General features: G+C 41.8%; 1 protein-coding gene across 9 annotated transcripts in view; it reads right to left on the bottom strand.

The window, feature by feature from the left end:
- The window catches only part of MEF2A (myocyte enhancer factor 2A), a 90,234-nt gene that overhangs the window by 13,363 nt on the left and 58,536 nt on the right, over positions 1–18,335 (bottom strand). For 5 of the 9 annotated variants that reach the window (XM_081171196.1, XM_081171195.1, XM_081171197.1 and 2 more), the window contains 2 exons: positions 3,406–3,596; positions 2,571–2,615 (listed from right to left, as the gene is read on the bottom strand). In XM_081171196.1, the coding sequence (XP_081027322.1) occupies positions 2,571–2,615; positions 3,406–3,596 (236 nt within the window). The remainder of the gene's footprint in view (positions 1–2,570; positions 2,616–3,405; positions 3,597–18,335) is intronic. The other 4 variants (XM_081171200.1, XM_081171201.1, XM_081171202.1 and 1 more) reach the window with 2 other exon arrangements.

The following is an 18,335-nucleotide window of genomic DNA, read 5'->3' on the forward strand; positions in this document are numbered from 1 at the left end:
AGAAAAAGGCATGGTATGGAGAAAGCACACTGAAATATTTGCGTAGAGCAGCAATATAGCCTGAGCTACCTTCAACTTATATGACAAACGTATGACCTAGTTGCTTGGAGGAGGGTTTTTTCCTCCAACTAGCTGCATACTTTCCTGCAGGAAGCAACTCACACCACCAGAGGGCAACCCTCTCCTATAGCCTGCATACTTGAAACCACTCTTTGCCCTTGTCTACTGAAATTGAGAGCTACTTCAGCGTTGCACTTTTGACAGGTTGCAAGATTTAGCACAGTCACACACACACCCAACGCAAACAGTGCAATTCTGATGGAAGGAGAATGTATGGATGTAACAAATAAACACAGAGCACAATAAAGGCAACACTGGATGCTTAAACGGAATTAAAATAAGCATGCATCTCCTTTGAGTGGTTTGGGGGTGCGGTGCAGATACACGCCAAGTCTCATGTGTATGCGCTCAAATGTTATAAAATGTAAAAGCAGCCTTCAGCTAGATGACCAGGACTGCAGACTGAGTTTGAACCTTGTAAGCAAAGCAGTAGATGCCTTGCCTGCATTTTATGCATTCATTATTTGAAATGGGAGGCTTTAGCATGAAGCTCATCACCATACTAGAAATGCTTCAAATTAATTCAAGGAACATCTTCCGTATTTATGTAATGCTTCATCACAACAGTTCAGGGGAAAGCATCTAAGCTGTGGATCTCATACTTGAGAGGCAGGAGAAACAAGCAGCCTGTTGAAGTGGACTCTAATCCTCAAAAGCTTATGCCATCATAAATTTGTTGTGTCTTTACAGTGCACACACAAGACTTGTTGCAACAGACTAACACAGCTACACCCTCCGCAAGTTGTTCATAGGAACCACTGGGCCATGAGTGTGAATCACTGGCTAACCTTATGTTGACCAACTCTGCACATCTTTAGCTCCCAGTTTATAAAACCATCTACTTCACAGAATGTGAATATGGAAGGTGCCAAAATAGTTATTTGCCTTGTGCCTTATGGATAAATATCTGCAGCAGGACATTAATTAGATGGCCTTCCAGGTTCCCTTCCAACTATTATTTTATGTGTTTGGCATTTGCCAGTTGGGTGCTTGTAATGTGAAATGGTAACTTCATTCGCACAGATTCCATGGGTCTATTCCAATGAACAGACAAATCTGGGACTTAGACTCAACCCCTCTGTCACTGACAGCCATCCAGTTCCAAAGTAATGGTGAAGCTTGAACTAACCACAAGATAGGATATCAGACTATTCACATTGCATAAATACCACCCTGTGAAGAGCGTGGTCTGAAAAGCTACAATTTTGCTGTATTTTGGAGAATGGGTGAATTATGGAAAGCCCTTAACGTAACACGTTTTTTTCTTTTTTGTAACTGAACAGTTATCTGCCCTGCTTCTTATGAAGCAGAACTACACAACAGATTATGCACTGAGGTCCTAAAGAACTTTGCTGTGAAACTAGCAGAACTTTGCTGCAAGACCCACAAGACAAGCAATACAAACATGACTTAAAATAGCACACGATAGTGACTTCGTTAGCAGAATTCTGCTAAGTGCCCCTTGTTACTTTAGCATTTTCCTAGGGAAAAGACGTTTTTCCCTCTGGAAGTTGAGCACAGGTGCAACAAATTACAGGGCTTTTGATAATCACTAGCACTTAGCATATGGATGCAGAGAAGCAAAAGGTTGTTTGTTGATAAGCTCCATTACACCTTGTACAGAACTTTATATTTCGGTTTGAAAACACACACGTAGTACCCAACACGATGCATTTGCCAAGACAAACACAGCAATCCCATGCTTTCATGCAACAAGAGCCCCATATCAGCAACATGTCTGGGGTTAAAATAATTGATAAAAAGCACTACAATAATTCCACACAGGTTTGTAATAAATCAGTTCTTTCCAAAATGATTGCACTAGAACAGCAAAGACAGCCAGGTTCCGGTCAACAAAGAAAGAGCTTTAAATGTGCCAGAGACCAAATCATAAAAAAAACTTTGTGAAAAACCTTTTTAAAAGGCTAAAACATTTCCCCTCCCCACTAGATTGGAAAATAGCTTGCAATTGTATGTTTCTTTTGGTAAACAGGGAACCCCCTTGTGGTTTGCTTCTCTTGTAGAGCATGAAATTAACTTGATCTCTAAAATGGTGACCTCACCAGGAATGATGTAATCTCCAAGAAGCAAAGCAGCAGCAGCAACACAGGAACTGTATTACAATTTGCAGAACTTCATGAGTGAAGTAAATCACTGCAGAGTTTGACATGGAATATAAGGTGCCTTAGAAGAAAATTCCAAGGCTCCTCAATGTGCACAGTGGACAGTTGCTGTTAGAGGCTCTGTTCCAACGTTCCCCTTTGCAACACCACTGGTAAAAATATTAACGTTTTTGGCAAATATTTATTAGTTTTCTATATTCTGTTGGTCAATGTAGAAACTTGAAATAAACCAATCACAACCGGCTTCTCTCTGCAGCAAAGGGAATGTTGGTCTAAGCTACAACAGACAGTTAACATGAAAGCTCTCTGGATCTTGATGTCTCATACCAAATAGGAACCCAGACTCACCAACTCCAATTCATCCTCCTCCGACTGTACTCAGCAAATAAGAGGAATAATAAGGTTACTGAGAATAGGACAGTATTCAAGAATGAAAGAGTCGTGTTGGTGCTTAATGAGCTAGCTATTTTTAGCCTCACTAATATTCCAAAGTTACGATGTGATTCAGTAGGCAAAGAAGCATTACATTATACTATGCCAGCTTCCCAGAAGCATCTAGTTGTGGGGGAACTGGGTGCTAGGCTAGAGAGAAAGCTCTAACCCAGCAGGACTCTTCTTCTTCTTAGTATAGTAAACTTACAGCCTGTCTACTGACTCCTATTGTCAACACACAGTTGATGGGAAAAACACATTTAAAATGATCAAAAGCAAAGGATCCACACCCAAATTTGACCAATTCACAGTTACTTTAGAGAAGCCTCAATGTACTTTGCTTGGAGAAAAGCAAGCCCTTGTGCCCTTGAAAACTGCTTCCAAAAAAAGCCCACTGTTTGCCAAGTTCACATGTACATGCCCTCCAGTGCAGAAATATGAATCATGTTTACAGTACCATCTGTTTGCCCTTATAGATGGGCATGCTCTGTTGACAGTGCCTGCGTTCGAACGCAACACTAAGCCATTCACTGTGACCACTTCGCTCCTCCCTTGGTTGAGCAGGAAAACGAACCATGGAGTGCCTGGCTTTGTGTAACATCTGAACCAGTGCTTGCAAGTTTGTTTCTCACCAAACCACATTCTCAAGCCAATGTTTGTTCTTAGCTTCCTGATCAAGGTCTCTTTTGTCTTTCTCCAAGCTACTAATAAGTCAAAAAGCTAAACTTACCAATGGAGGCATCATGCCTTTGCTAGAGGGAGGGATGACAACCCGGAGGTCTGGCTTGCGACTGTTCATTCCAAGGTTGCCCCCGCCAGGGGGAGGGGGCGATTTTGTAGGCATCCCTTTGCTTAGGCCATTCCCACCCCCGGTGCTGCTAAGCAGGCCTGGTGAAGCTCGTGAATTCACAAAACCATTTCCTGTAGTAAGAGAAGAGGCAAAAGAAGTCCACCTTAAGACAAAGATAAATGATCATACATTATGTGAGTGAACATATGGGCATCAAGGTAAAGGTAAAGGTACCCCTGACCATTAGGTCCAGTCACAGACAACTCTGGGGTTGCTTTTGCATGAGCTTATGCAAGCGCAGTAGTGTTAGAGGGCAATCTGGAGATCCTTGGGAAATGGTCAGGAGCACCTCAATAAATGATCAAAACTGGTGGAGAAACTTCCCTGAAATACAGCTTCCTGATTTGCCCTCTAAAGTGACAGCTTTGGGAGAATGTTGATACACTCTAAAGAAGGGGATCCCAAACTTTCTTCTCCACAGACAACTTGAGAATTGCTGAGGCTCTTGGCAGACCACTCAATAACTTTTTTATTGTTGTAGCAAATGTAACATGCTGTGCTAGATGCTGTAGGACTTTTTAATTTTATTCAAATTGTAATGTTAAGAAATAAAAAGCAATAAAAATGAAATTTAAAATCTGTATGACTATTTGACACACCACATCCCCATGAATGAAGTTTGCGGACCACAGTTTAGGAACCTGTGCTCTAGGGCAAAGAGTAGCCATCTGGATTTTGTTTGACTCCAACTTCTTTCCATCTGGAGGGCAGCACACTGGCTACCACTGTTCTGGGTTAAGCTTTCAGGTCTCGCTTAGCAACGGAGAGGCCTAGCCAGCCTGGCAATGCAGGATGCATGGACACATCCCAGAATCACTCACAACGTGCAGGAGTTCTGCAGCAAACAAGTAACTGAGGAAAGGATTCCCTGAAGCAAGAACGTTTGATGAGCAGTGATCTGCAGGAGAGTTGGGTGGTGTGGGTTGAGAAATGCTGCCCTCTACAGGCTAGAAAATCATGTGGGGAATGTACACCTTTCCCTGAGGGAAATGAAAGTAAATGTGTGGAGATGGCACCACTTTAAGGTATGATATAGCAGCTTGACTGATGAGAAGGTGCAACAGTCACAGAGATGTTCTAATGCCATCTGTTCTTTAACATAGCGTTTGCAGTAGCTTTAGCACTCTCGTCTGACACAGGGTCCTTCACACTCTCATGCCACCAAAGGAGGCATTAGATCCTGCTGACAGTAGGAACACCAGGTCCTGGCTTACATGACATCTGATGAACTTCTTTGGGGGTGGGGAAAGCAGTTAAAAGACCTGAGAAGTGTGTTGACAGATTTTATTTTTTTAATTGTTTGTTTTTAAATTAAAAAAACTCACTGTGGATCCAATCCAATATACAGAAGGCCTTGTGGCACCTTATAAACAATACAGTCATGCCTCATGTTACGGACGCTTCAGGTTACGTGTTTTTGGGTTGCGGACTGCAGGAAACCCGGAAGTACCGGAACGGGTTACTTCCGGGTTTCGCTGCTTGCGCATGTGCAGAAGTGCTAAATCGTGCAGAAGCGCATGTGCAGAAGCGCCAAATTGCGCCGGCACAGATGCAGCGCTTCAGGATGTGAACGCTGCAGGTTGCAGACGTGCCTCCATCATGGATTACATCCACAACCCAAGGTTCCACTGTAATGCATTTATTTTGGCATAAGCTTATGCTGCAATACATTTGTCAGGCTTTAAGTTGCATCAAGACTCTTTGATGCAACAGACTAACACAACTGCCCCTCTAGAAAACCAGCACACAGTTAATCCCATTTATCTTAATGATAAGTAATTATTTCACATAACTGGGAGCAGGACCACAGCCAGCATGTTCACAGAAAACACTCATGTTTTGGCTAGTTCAACCTCATTTGCACATAGGACCACAAAATCCGGAAGCAACTTTTTTTGCACTATGGCTGACATACTGAAAAGAAACATTCCACACTGCAACATTTTGTTGAGGTTACAGTTGTCCATCTCCCAATAGCAACCTGTCAAGTTGTAATGGGATACGATGTGGGTCTCACAAACACACACAAAACGCCCCCCAAAACGCCTCTCATTTTGTTTAGAATGGAAAAGAATTCTGAAAAACTTACTGAAATAAATGGAAATTGCACAGGAGAGCCTGGAATATAGTAGTTGCGGCAAAGAATTCTTGGTGCTTATAGAACAATAGACATGAAAAAAACCTATTATATTCCAACAACTACATTTATCCTAAGGTGCTATTTCTCAACATTCTCTCAAAAATATCACACCAGGAGCATTTCTTACCCCAACCAGGAATTTTTTGTTAATAGACTACGAAATGTTGCAAGCAAGTAGGTTATAGTATTAATTGGATCAGAGTATACCCCTGTGACCTATTTTATTACAGCAAGTAATAAATTTCATATTCAATTTAGAGGCATGCAAAAACCAACATACAATGGGCTCTTCACTCCATGTCCTTAAGCCTCCTGAGCAAATGAGCTAAGAATAAGTTAAGGAAGTATGGTAGTAAGAAAACCACCATTCTAACTTCCTACCTTTCAAATCAAATTCTGCCAAGGAACACCCAGAGTCCAAAGCACATTCTAAGGTTCATACCAACCAGTATTGCTGGTCCTCAGTATCACCATACATGATCCAAGAGTGGGCCCTAGAATAAACTCAGCAGTGGGGGCCAAGCTGTCTTTCCGGGAAGCTTATTTGTTATTAAGTGGTCTTATTAAGAAATCCCAGTAAGCATCTGAGGAATCCTGGGAAAGTGTTTGAAAACCATAGGACAGAATAATGTTTCACACTTCTGTGTGAATGTGCACCTATTTAAAACATCACCTGTGGTAAGAGGACAGAATGCCACCTAAATATGTAGATATGCCTGTGGTGCTTGATGTTGAATGTTGTCAGGCCATTCCATCCTGGTTAGTCTGTCCTCCATCTCTTTTCTCCAAGTCTTCCTCCCATTATTTTTCTGTTAAATCTTAGCAAGCCTGTCCTTTTTAATCCCCTTTTTGCCCGGAACTAAGTGTCGTAAAATCCTTCTAATAATCTGGCCCATTCTGGTTGTCAGGTATTGGGGGGGGGGGAGTGAAAAGTAATTGCCCCCTCCCGCAAAGGGCAGGGAAGATACGTCAGGCCAACAACCTCAAATGTTAAAGTTATAAAGTAGCTGAGGGATAGGGGTGTATTTGTTCTTTAATAAATACTGTAGCCTCTTCATGCTATTCTGAAGCACTCTACAGCTTCCCTGCCATTCCAGAAAGTGAGATAGACAACGCTCATGGGAGCCAGGCAATTCTTTAAAAAAGAAACAAAGAAAGAATCAGGTCAAAGCTGCATTGTGGCTAAACGCCATTGCAATCTATATCTATAGCTATACAGTGGTACCTCGGGTTAAGAACTTAATTCGTTCTGGAGGTCCGTTCTTAACCTGAAACTGTTCTTAACCTGAAGCACCACTTTAGCTAATGGGGTCTCCCACTGCCGCCACACTGCCAGAGCACAATTTCTGTTCTCATCCTGAAGCAAAGTTCTTAACCCGAGGTACTATTTCTGGGTTAGCGGAGTCTGTAACCTGAAGCGTCTGTAACCTGAGGTACCACTGTATAGCTATATATCTATATCTATATTGACAGGCTCAAAGGTATACAACAAATCACATTTGCAAATTCTGAGGTTACTATGCATATAGAACACAGCCAGGCTGTCAGACATGCTGCAGGCAGCCTCTTGGGCAGTCTCACTCTCTGGAACACTGGAGAAGCTATGGAGTGCACTGAGGGCGGTTTAAGTCAAAGTGAGAACATCTCTCACCCTTTGGCCACCTTGTAACTTAAGGGAAGCGGCAAAGCTGTGCTCTCCAGAACAATTTTGAAGTAATAATTCTTTCCTACACCGTGAAAGGGACCGTAAATCAATTGCCTCCTTCTCTCTCTTTTTTGTGGGGGTGGAGAGGGCAGATTTCCCAGAATTGAAGAGAAGGCTTCAGCATGGCATTAGTCTTAGGTACTAAGTTGTTGTTTTGTTATCATTCCAGTTTCAAATTTTGCAACTGTGTGCATTTGAAAATTGGGGCTGTAAGGCTCCCATTGTATCTTTTCTGAATGCAATGTACAAGTGTCCTTCAGAAGCACACATTTTTAATGTCTGAACAATTGCACTATGGCTGTAGCTTAGCAACAGTATTGCACAAACCGTAAATATTCTCGCATGTGGAAGAACATGCAGTAATTGTAACCAGGCTGAAAAAGATGGGAATCTGGTCAAGCATTTGTCTCTGGCCACATACATACACACAAGAACAGGTTGTGGGACCCAAGCCCAAAATGAAGAGCCAGAGAAGGCTGGTTGACACAAACAAGTCAGCCGATAGGCGGTATTTACAGAACATGTCCAACTGATTTCTAAGAAGTTGACACTAAGCATCTAACCAGCTCCATCTGTATCTTACTAGTCTAGAAAAAAAAAATTGCTGGAGGAAACCTGGAAAAGCAAAGGGAAAAAACTAAAAAGGAGGAGCCAACCTGATGCCCTTAAAATGACGCTGGACTCCAATTCTCATCAGCCCCCTATTAGCAGAGAGCTGAAGATCATCTGGTGGGCACATTGGGTACCCTGCCTTAAAGAGTGACCAACTGCAATTCACTCAGCAGGTTGTACCCATTCACCAGAACAGTATCAGCCAATGAAGTTGGCTTTAGGCAAAAACAGGATGGACCACTCATCCAGTTATCCCATCACCACTTGCTCAGACTGTGGCCTGAACTCGGAACCTTCTGCATGCAGGACGTCTGCTACCACCAGCAATGACTCTTCCCCAAACAGAATGCTTCAAGGTGTGGCATGCATAAGCTTACTCTGCTGTTCAGTCACCATGGTATGACAGGGAAGGATGCAGGACCAAAATTGTGTCTGCAGGCCTATATGTACTATGATGCATAGGCGTAGCCGGGGGGGGGGACTGCCCCTCTAAATGAAGTAAATCAATTAAAAAACTGAGGTTCGTCCCCCCCCCCCAATGAAGCCCGCCCCCTAACATAAATCCTGGCTACACCCATGCTGTGATGCCTCTTGACATCAGTTATGCCTAAATTTATCAGCAAGCTGCCATTAAAAAGTAAAAAGAATAGGTGCACTATGAAACAAAATGATAGCTGAAGCAAACAAACTTATTCATAAAGTGGTACCTTGGGTTAAGAACTTAATTGTTCTGGAGGTCAGTTCTTAACCTGAAACTGTTCTTAACCTGAGGTACCACTTTAGCTAATGGGGCCTCTTGCTGCCGCTGCACCACCAGAGCACGATTTCTGTTCTCATCCTGAAGCAAAATTCTTAACCCGAGGTACTATTTCTGGGTTAGCAGAGTCTGTAACCTAAAGCGTCTGTAACCCGAGGTACCACTGTACTTGAATGGTAGTGTGAAGGAGGAATCAGAGCCACAAAGCCTCTTCTCAGGGGATCCAGAGAAAGGATATCAGCTAAGCACAGGGCCCAAGCAAAATGGGCTGCCCACTATACCCTTTGGGGATCCAAGTGCACACGTGTGTTGGACTTGACCACTTCTCCCTTATTTGGAAAGCAACATACGGACAAAGTCTCTAACATCTGCTTAAGAAAGCCTGCCTGGCACTTTAAGAAGCAGAACGCATCACATGTTTACTCTCATCAGTCAACTCCTTCAAGATAAAGGCTAATGTATCATAGCACTCAAGATCACTAATATTACAGCCCGCATTTACCCACTAAGCTACCGACAATGTTAATTGTGCTTGAGCATTTTCTTGTAACACCACAGTCTACTTGCTTCGCTGAGGTCTATTAGAAACTGAATTCACAGCCATACAAGACAGCTGCTTGGAGCTTGTATATTATTCAAAAGTCTTTTAACACAAGTCTAAAAGTCCATGCACGAAGCATATCTACCTCAGGTAATCCCCCTTAATTGCAATGGGGTTTCTTCAAAGCAAATAAACTCATGAATACTTCCTTGAAAATTCTGTTTATCTTAAATGGGAATTACATCAGTGTGGGGTACTTTTTTTTTTAAACCAACTATTCCTATTACTCTCTTCAAGCAAGCAGGCAGTTCTGCTTTTCCTTCCACACCCAATACAGTCATTTCCTGCAGCCCTTCTTACAAGGGACTGTCAGTCTTTCAGAGAACATTTCATATCCTTTAATGGCACTGTCAGACATAAGCCTCTCTCAACAGTGCCGAGCCTCACTCAGGCAGGCAGACTGATGTGAAGCACTCTGCCTGCCAGAAAACAGAGCCATTTTCTAGATAAGGCATCAAAATAGGAAGGAGAAGATTGTGTGCAAGAGATAAGCAATACTCTCAACCTAAGAAGCGTTTTCTTTCTCTCTCTCTCTGGAGAGAGAGAGAGAGAGAGAGAGAGAGAGAGAGAGAGAGAGAGATTATTGTGCATGACACTGTCTATGCTTAAGTCAGGAAGATTACTTCTCCCACAACATCCGGAAATATATTTGTTCTTCAAAATCTTAGAAACTGCCTTACTCAGTGCAAACCTTGGTAACCCAAGAATATCAAATTATAAACCCAAGTGAAAGGGCAGTTAAAAGCGCAGGATTTTTTAGCATAAGGTCAGGAGCCAGAGGCAGATAATGATTACAAGATGATGTAATAGTCAGGCAGCTTTCCCAAATGTAACCCTTTGTATGCCAGCTTCCTCTTCTCAGCACAATGCATGTGTGTGCACACATTAGAGACAGTAATTTGCACCTTTTAAAAACATGTGAAAAAGAGAAAAAGAGACTGTACTGGTTACCCCTGGGAAAGCATTTGAGAAGAGGAACTGTTGTTTTGAATAAAAAAAAATTCATCCACTGCAAGACACATTTTTTAAGAAGCAATTTCTGCAAGTTATTAAAAGTACTTTCATAGATAGAGCAGATCTAATGGATTGTGTGGCATGAATGAAAGCCTTGATGACTTTCCCCCTTTTTCTTTCTTAAAGGAAATGTTAATCAGGTTAAACCAAAGAATAATAATTACTACCAATATGATTATCTGAGGGGAAAATGCTGTTTTGTACGGTAATGTAAAACCAAAAACCAGTAAGAATGCCAACTATTCTATCACCTTCACATTTTTAATATGGTATTCCTAGCTGTATGCCCTCTAGTCCAACATTCTTTAATTCTATCATTGTGCTCAATGTTCCACAATACAAACTGCACCACAATACAAATTACACAATAAAGACAGATGCCTGGAAAGTACTGCCTGCCTTCAGTGTTCATCTGAAAGTGATGTTAACATCCACAATACATTTTTTTTTTACATATGACAATAGAAAACCTGGAAGCATGTTTGTGGTTTAGAAAATCAAAGCGTGGACACATTGTGAGAGTACAGAAAAGAAAGAGCGTTTAAATTTGTGATGTTCCCCATACTTCAGGCTTTTTATTATTTAATTAACTTATACAATGGTACCTTGGGTTACAAACAGTTCAGGTTACAGACTCCGATAAACCGGAAGTAGTACCTCAGGTTAAGAACTTTACCTCAGGATGAGAACAGAAATTGCGTGGTAGCAGGAGGCCCCATAAGCTAAAATGGTACCTCAGGTTAAGAACGGACCTCCGGAACGAATTAAGTTCATAACCAGAGTACCACTGTACTCTGCCCCTTAGGTTGTTTATACTTAAGACAATACAGGCCAGGTTCACACTTCACACTGAGTTATATTATCCTTGCATAATGTTTGGGGCTGTTCCATGCCGAGATAAGCCATTCCTTGACTCAGTGAGTCATCTGAACCCAGCCTTGTGGCTTAGTTCTCTCGGAACAAGCCACAAACAGCAAACCAGGAACAACCCTTGGTTACAGACCATGGTCAGTCTGAAGAGAGCTAAATGGCAAGCCCAGGTTCGGAAAATATGCTAAGCCAAATAATGGCTTAGGTCAGTGCAGCGCAGCAGTGAGATGACTGGGGAGGAGCAAAGCAGACACAACCTTCGGAACAGCAGCAACAAAATGACCCCATCTCCACTCTAAATCACAATGCTGAAATTAAAAAAATCCCAGAGAAGATATTTGTGTGCAGGGACTGTGCACTCAAAACAAATTCTTAGTCTCAGAATTCTTTAATGCTGGGTGTATGTCTTTTGCACCAAGCTCTGGTTGATGTTTCTCAGGACCCTAGTAAAAAAAAACCCAAGTAAATCCTGTAAGATCAAAGTCTGTCAACTTTAGAAGACACACACAAGCATAGCCTCACACTCTTGGGTTTTAGGGATTAGATATAGAACCTGGTAAAAAGACATCAGCTACAATTGTTTTGAGTCTTACGTTAAAATTTTTGTTACTGGTTTTTTTGTTTTTATTCTTAATGTTAATATTTTGGTTATTTGCTTTTCATGTTTTGTAATGCCATCTTTGGTTCTATACTTTTCAAGAACCAATTTCTAAAGCTTAATGCATCCCTTCACAAACTCATTATCTGATTAAAAGAGGTGTCAAGCAGGGTTGCGTATTGGTACCTTTCGTATTTATCATCAATCTCATCCCTGAGATGGCATCCCCTTCCTCCTTCTCTCCCTCTCTTGGAAATCGCAAAATGTCCATTCTGCTTTACACTGATGACCTAGTCCTGCTCTCTTTGAACAAAATTGGACTCGGAAGGATGCTGGTCAAATTTGGCCAACTGTACAAAAAAGAACACCTAAGAGTTAGTTATGCCAAAACTAAGGTTGCTGTATTCGGTAAGAGTGGACATTAGATGGTCATACCCTCGAGCAAGCACATGGATTTAAATACCTAGGATTACTTATTGATGAAAAGCTTTCACGGAAACCCAATCTGGATGCAATCAAGCTAGTATCTGCCTGCTCTACTAGACAGCTATACAGGTTCTTCCATTCAAAGGGGGAGGCAGTTAATCAATCCAACCATTAAGGTCTATGTGTCATTATCATATAGCTTTGATATTTAATAATGATTGTGAGGCCCACTAGCCAGTGTTCCTCCAGGAAGGTATTCTCAGAGCATTTTAACAGCTTGATTCCTTTTCTAGTCTAACCTTCCTGTGTGTTAACTTTATTTTACTGCAACACCAATATTATTTACATACCAACCATGTGAAACGCTGAGCTACTTCTCTATCAAATTAGGACACATTTGCCTTTCAAATGTGGCAGCTGTCTATCTACCTCCCACCCCACCTCACCCTCTCAATAAATTATAATTTTTCTATAACATCTGGTGATACTAAGCAATCAACCATGGGAAAAGGCTTTCACTGGCTGCCAATTCATCGGAGGCCACTTCAAAGTGCTTTTAACACTAGGTCCTGATTATCTCAGCAAATGCCTCCTTCTACATAAGCCTACTCTCTCAGCAACTGAGATCTGCAAGGCTTTAATTCAAATTACAACTCTTTTGGAGATTGCTTTGCTTCTTGAGGAGACTTTTGGTTGTGGCCCAGTGCTTTGGAATGCCCTCCCCCAAGAAGTTCAGATGGCCTTCTCCCTGATGCATTTTTGCATTCATTTTTATTAAAACAACACCTAAATCAACAAACCTTATATTCAAAAGAGTAATAGATACACAACTGAATATGCAATATCTACTCATTTAGAGTAGGCAAATATTATGGCACACGTTTTGGGGAAACTATCATGCAATTCATCAGCTGCATGAAGTGTTACCCTCAGCAGGTGTGAATGCAGCTGGGGTGGGTACAATTTTGCTGGACAACTTTTAGCATTTCCTTCCCATTTAACTCCAAATGGAATTAAAAATGGAAGATTAGTTTGGACATTTGAGAAGAACAAATGTCCAAATTAGTTTGGACATTTGAGAAGAAATGGCTTGGTTTCCCCCCAGTGTTTATAACTATTTATATGTGGAGGGTTTAAACTTAGGATGGCTAACACATAGTCCTCTAGATGTTACTGAACCACAGCTCCTATCAGCCCCCAACAGCATAACCAAGTATGATGAGTTTTGTAGTTCAGTAACATCTAGAGCAGTGGTTCCCAATTAGGGGTCCAGGGACCCCTGGAGGTCCGCAGAACACATGCAGGGGGTCCTTGCCTCCCCCTCGCAGCTAATCTTTTTGTCATTTTTGCATAGTAATAGCTCAAATTTTATGGTCAGTTTTAGCACTGTGTGATTTTTCGATATATTGGCCAAATTCTGTTTTGAAATCACACCAGGATAACTATTTTTACTTGGCAATATGCAGCAATATATCACTCATCGCATGAGGGAGAACAGGGCAGCCGATTTCAAGGCACTGCCAATATTGCACAATGATCTCAGCTGATATTGCTGCTTATCTGAGCTGCCTTCCTTCACGCTGAGGGAAAACAGGGCAGCCATTTGTGAGGCACTACCTCCCTCTCACACTGATGGAAAACAGGACAGCTGATTGCCCTTCAAGGCACCGTGGCACTACCTTCCTCTGGCACTGAGGCGAAGTAGCCACAGTGGACGTGGGTCTTCGCTGGCTGCCCCACTGATGGCGGCTTCATGCCCCCCCATACCCATACCCTCCCACTCAAAGCATGCAGTAGAGGTGACTCCACTTCCTCTCCTCCTCCCCCCATCTGATCTTTGTGGCTACTTCTTCCCCTCACCCTCACATCTGATCTGCATGCACCCCATCCACCCGATCTCCAAATTTCAGACACTGTGATATGTCAGAATATCACAATGTTTAGCTGCTGATATATCATGATGTTGAAAACCATATATTCCTCAACCCTAGTCTGTTTTTTAGTATACCTAAAATCCTCTGCTTACTAGAGGCTACACCACATTTTGTTCAAAAAATTGCCTTGCAGATGTAACTACAATAGATTTATCAATTTTTTCAAAAGTAGGGGATCCGCAGCTTGGCTTTTGGAAAATAGGCCAACCTCAGTAATTAGCTAATTGGGAACCGAAGACCAAGGTTAGATCTAAACTGATATTGCCCTGGGGCCGAGAGTGCCTGTGCTTGGCAATGTGCCACTGCCACTGCCCCTGCCCCCACCCAAATATGCAACATTTGAGTTTTGTAAAGCAAAACTGCATCAGGTGCCTGTCTCATATTAGATTATTATCTGCCACACAGAGCAGGTGCCCCTTAACAGTCTCCCAGGCAGACTAAAACCCTGGTTCTGTCTCAGTGCCTCAGAGGGAGTTCATTATCACATTAATTTCTAGCATAAATTATAGAAAGCCAATTGTTAGAACACATTGCCTTCAGACAATTTAACTTTGGATATAAGCACCAAACATCTGATAAGGGATATGGCTCAGTGTAAAAACTCAAAGCTCCTTAATTGTTGGGACAATATGAATTCATAAATTAAAACAAGAGCTAAATGAACAGTTCTTTGAAACATGAAGATTTTAACTTCTGGCTTCAATACAATCTTAACTGTCTCTCTTCTTGCTTTAAGCGTCCACAAAACTGTACCCTCTGGGTGGAGGAGAAGAGAGATACAATTTGATGCATGACTGGTTTTTTCAGCCTTAATTACAGATATTAGTATTTGTTCAGCCTTGAGACAACCTAAGAATGACTGTTTTCCACAGGAGATTAACATTTCAATACTTCTAAGGGAGGTGCCCATCACACTCAGATCTTTAACTGACTATACTACAGTATTCTTTAGATGTTACAGGAGTGATGTTAAACCATTTTTCTGCTGTTTAATTCACACAGTAATGTTTAAGAGTTTAGGAGAAAGAGGCAAAGTTCAGTAATAGAGCATCTCATTTGCACACAAAAGGTCCCAGGATTAATCCCCAGCACCTCCAGGTAGACCTGGAACAGAACCCTTCCTAAAATCCTGGTTAGCTGCTGCCAGTCAGTTAGAGGGACCAATGGTCTGACTCAGTATAAGGCAGCTTCCTATGTAAGAAGACCCTGTGTAATGGAAAACTGCACTCCACTTCACCACTCAACTATCAACCCCTGAATTCTGCTTTGGTGACAAATGTGTGATAAGGACCTATGTGATTGGAATCATCATTGGTCAACGTGTTTTCAAATATTACAGCAGAGTAGCAGGATGAATCCTTGGAAGAGCAGCTCCAATGTTGCCACTGAAAAATCTAAAGAGCATCAAGGTGAAGAGAGAAAATAGGGAATTGCAAAAGAAGAATTAAGATCTAGTTTGAAATATTACCACTTGCTAAAAGAAGTTATCTGGAGATTTAGGGTGCAATTTTCATCAGTATGAAGACAACACACAGCTCTAGCTCTTGTTTTGACATACTCATCCCAGGGAGGCTGTGAAACCCTTGAAGTGGTGTCTGGATTCAGTTTTGGGATGAATGAAACCATTCAAGCTAAAATTTAATCAAGACAACACAGAAAGACTGTGGAAACCAACCAAAGTGTATGGACGTTTGGAACCAGACTAGGGTGGGGTTACATCCCTCCCCTGATGTAACTTCCTCAGAGTTTGGGGGTTCTCCTGCACTTTGTGTTGTCTGTGGAAATCCAGCGGTGGCTAGGATGCCTTTTACAGTATGTGTTCAGGATGATGCGGCATATGTGATTTTACCTAGATAGGGTTTACCCTAAACTACGCTACACATGCACTAATAACATCCAGACTTGAATACGTGTCTGCTTTTGAAGACTATGTAGAATGTTCAACTGGTGTAAGCTACTTTCGTGATACTGGATTTTCAATTCCATGTTGTCATTTTATGCTGTGGAGTTGCCCAGAGGACTACTTATTAGCAACCTTATAAGATTATAGCACGTCAGTAAATAAACTAAACAAACATGTGCCCATCTATATGTTGATGGGGGAATTGGGCAACCCTTTGCACTGGTTGCCCATGGATTTCTAGGCCAATTTAGTAATGATCTTTAAAGTTGCCACTGATTTGGGGTCACATTACCTTAGAAGGACCTGCCTTCACCTGTATGAACTTGCCCATGCTCTAAAATCAGCTTCAGAGAGTCTATAATAGGTCTGCCATTTATATCAATTCAGTTAGTGTGCACAAAAGACAGGCGCTTCTCATGGTGGGCCCACATTTGTGGAATTCTATTCCAACAAATGGGAATATGGTACCATCAGTACATGCTTTTAAAGACCCATTTACTCCCTGGCAATGCTGAATGAAAAAATGAAACATTTCATCTGTTTTAAATGGTTTAATGCTGACTGTTATTGTTGAAATGTTTACTACATTTTTGGATTATTATATACATACTTGTGGTTTTGGGTAAGTTGCCATACGACAGCTTTGTCCTAAAAGGTGACCTAAACATATTTAGATAAATAAAGTAATGTAACAAATGCCTGTGGTTTGTTATTAATTCGTATTCAAGTTTAAGTGGGTCCTCTTTCAGAATGCATCTGCTAGACTTCAGTTTGTATTTTCAGGATGGCGGAGGTTAATTCCCACCTGCCACAGTGTGTCACTGGCAAGTAACTGACAAGTCACAGCATCCTGACTAAATACTGGATGATGACCGTTCAGTAATACAGTGAAACTTGAATGCCCTAGCTAAAAGCTACAGTGACATATTTAAATTTATTACCAAGTTGGCGGGGGGGGGGCAGATCCAGGAAGTGGCAGAGTTTCACTTCTGATGGGCTTAAAATGCTGCTAGATTTACTGCCCTAGTTTGGATGTAACACACTCAGCTTGCTAAGCAATAGTTTAGGAAGCTCTGTGGAAGCATCTGTCCTGCACACTCCCCAGTCCTCTTCTCTCTTCGTTGACATGCTGATCCTCTACATGCCAAACAGGGAAGTGTGGTTTAATGTCAGTTTACTAACCGGGATTTTAAACCATGGTTTGAATGTAAAAAGAAAGCATCACTTCAGCTAACCAGGATCAGCATGTGTCAAAGGGAGGAAGGGGAGTGGAGAGTTAAGCACTCCTTGCTTACAAAATTGCATCCAAAAGGAGCCACTATCATCTGCATTACAGAGTTGTTGTAATGGTAGCTAATAGTTCATGCTTAATCTTTCATTTTTCAAGGCTACTATGGAAGTTTGGAAGTCTTGGAGTGATTGTTTGGCACCAGCATTCTCTCCCCTTACTCTCCCCCCCCCCACTGGATCACCCTGAATTTAGGCACAAATATAAATATACTCAATTTAAAGAATGGAAATCTAAGCATTTGTATAGAATTAGAGATGTTGTGGTGAAGGGCCACCTCACCAAAGAACATTTTGAGGGAGAAGTTACAAGGTGTTAAAGCCTTGTGGCTCCAATTTAAGCAGGTGTGGTCCTTTGGGAAGGAGGGAGCTTATGAGAAAGGGTGGCATGCTATGGTCCTGGACACTGTTTGAAGGTTTATGCATCAGGTTGAGCCAGCAACTGAGACCGTCTGCTTCAGTAATCTATATACTGCTTATTAAGTAATCAGTGGGTGACAAAACAGGTCTCCAGGGAAGGAGATATAGATGTGCACTGAAGATGTAGATTGGGAAAGGATATGCGGAGGATATGCCAGAATCCAAGATGCATCCATAAAGGTACTCCTTCAATGGCACTGTACACCATCCAGGTTTTCTGTACACCAACCAAAGAACTAGTTGTGCATCTTTTGACAGTGGATATAAAAAAAAGTTGGTAAGTGTTGGAAGTCAGTTAATGGGCCCTCTAGAGAGCAGTAGATGAGTGTTGTTTGGTCCATAGCCTTCTCCAAACATTTGTGAGTGGTACAAGGCATCATGAAACATAACTGGTTTGATGAAGTTTGGCCCCCTTTTTAAAGTTACATTAATTAACTATTAATCTTCACCGGTCTGCACCACACTGTATGACAACATGGAGAACCCTCCATACCTGGATGTGAATTTACCTGTGAATTGAGTTTCTTAATGATAATTGTATTG

This window comes from Podarcis bocagei, assembly GCF_964188305.1.
Source record: "Podarcis bocagei genome assembly, chromosome: 14".
NCBI classification, from domain to species: Eukaryota; Metazoa; Chordata; class Lepidosauria; order Squamata; family Lacertidae; genus Podarcis; species Podarcis bocagei.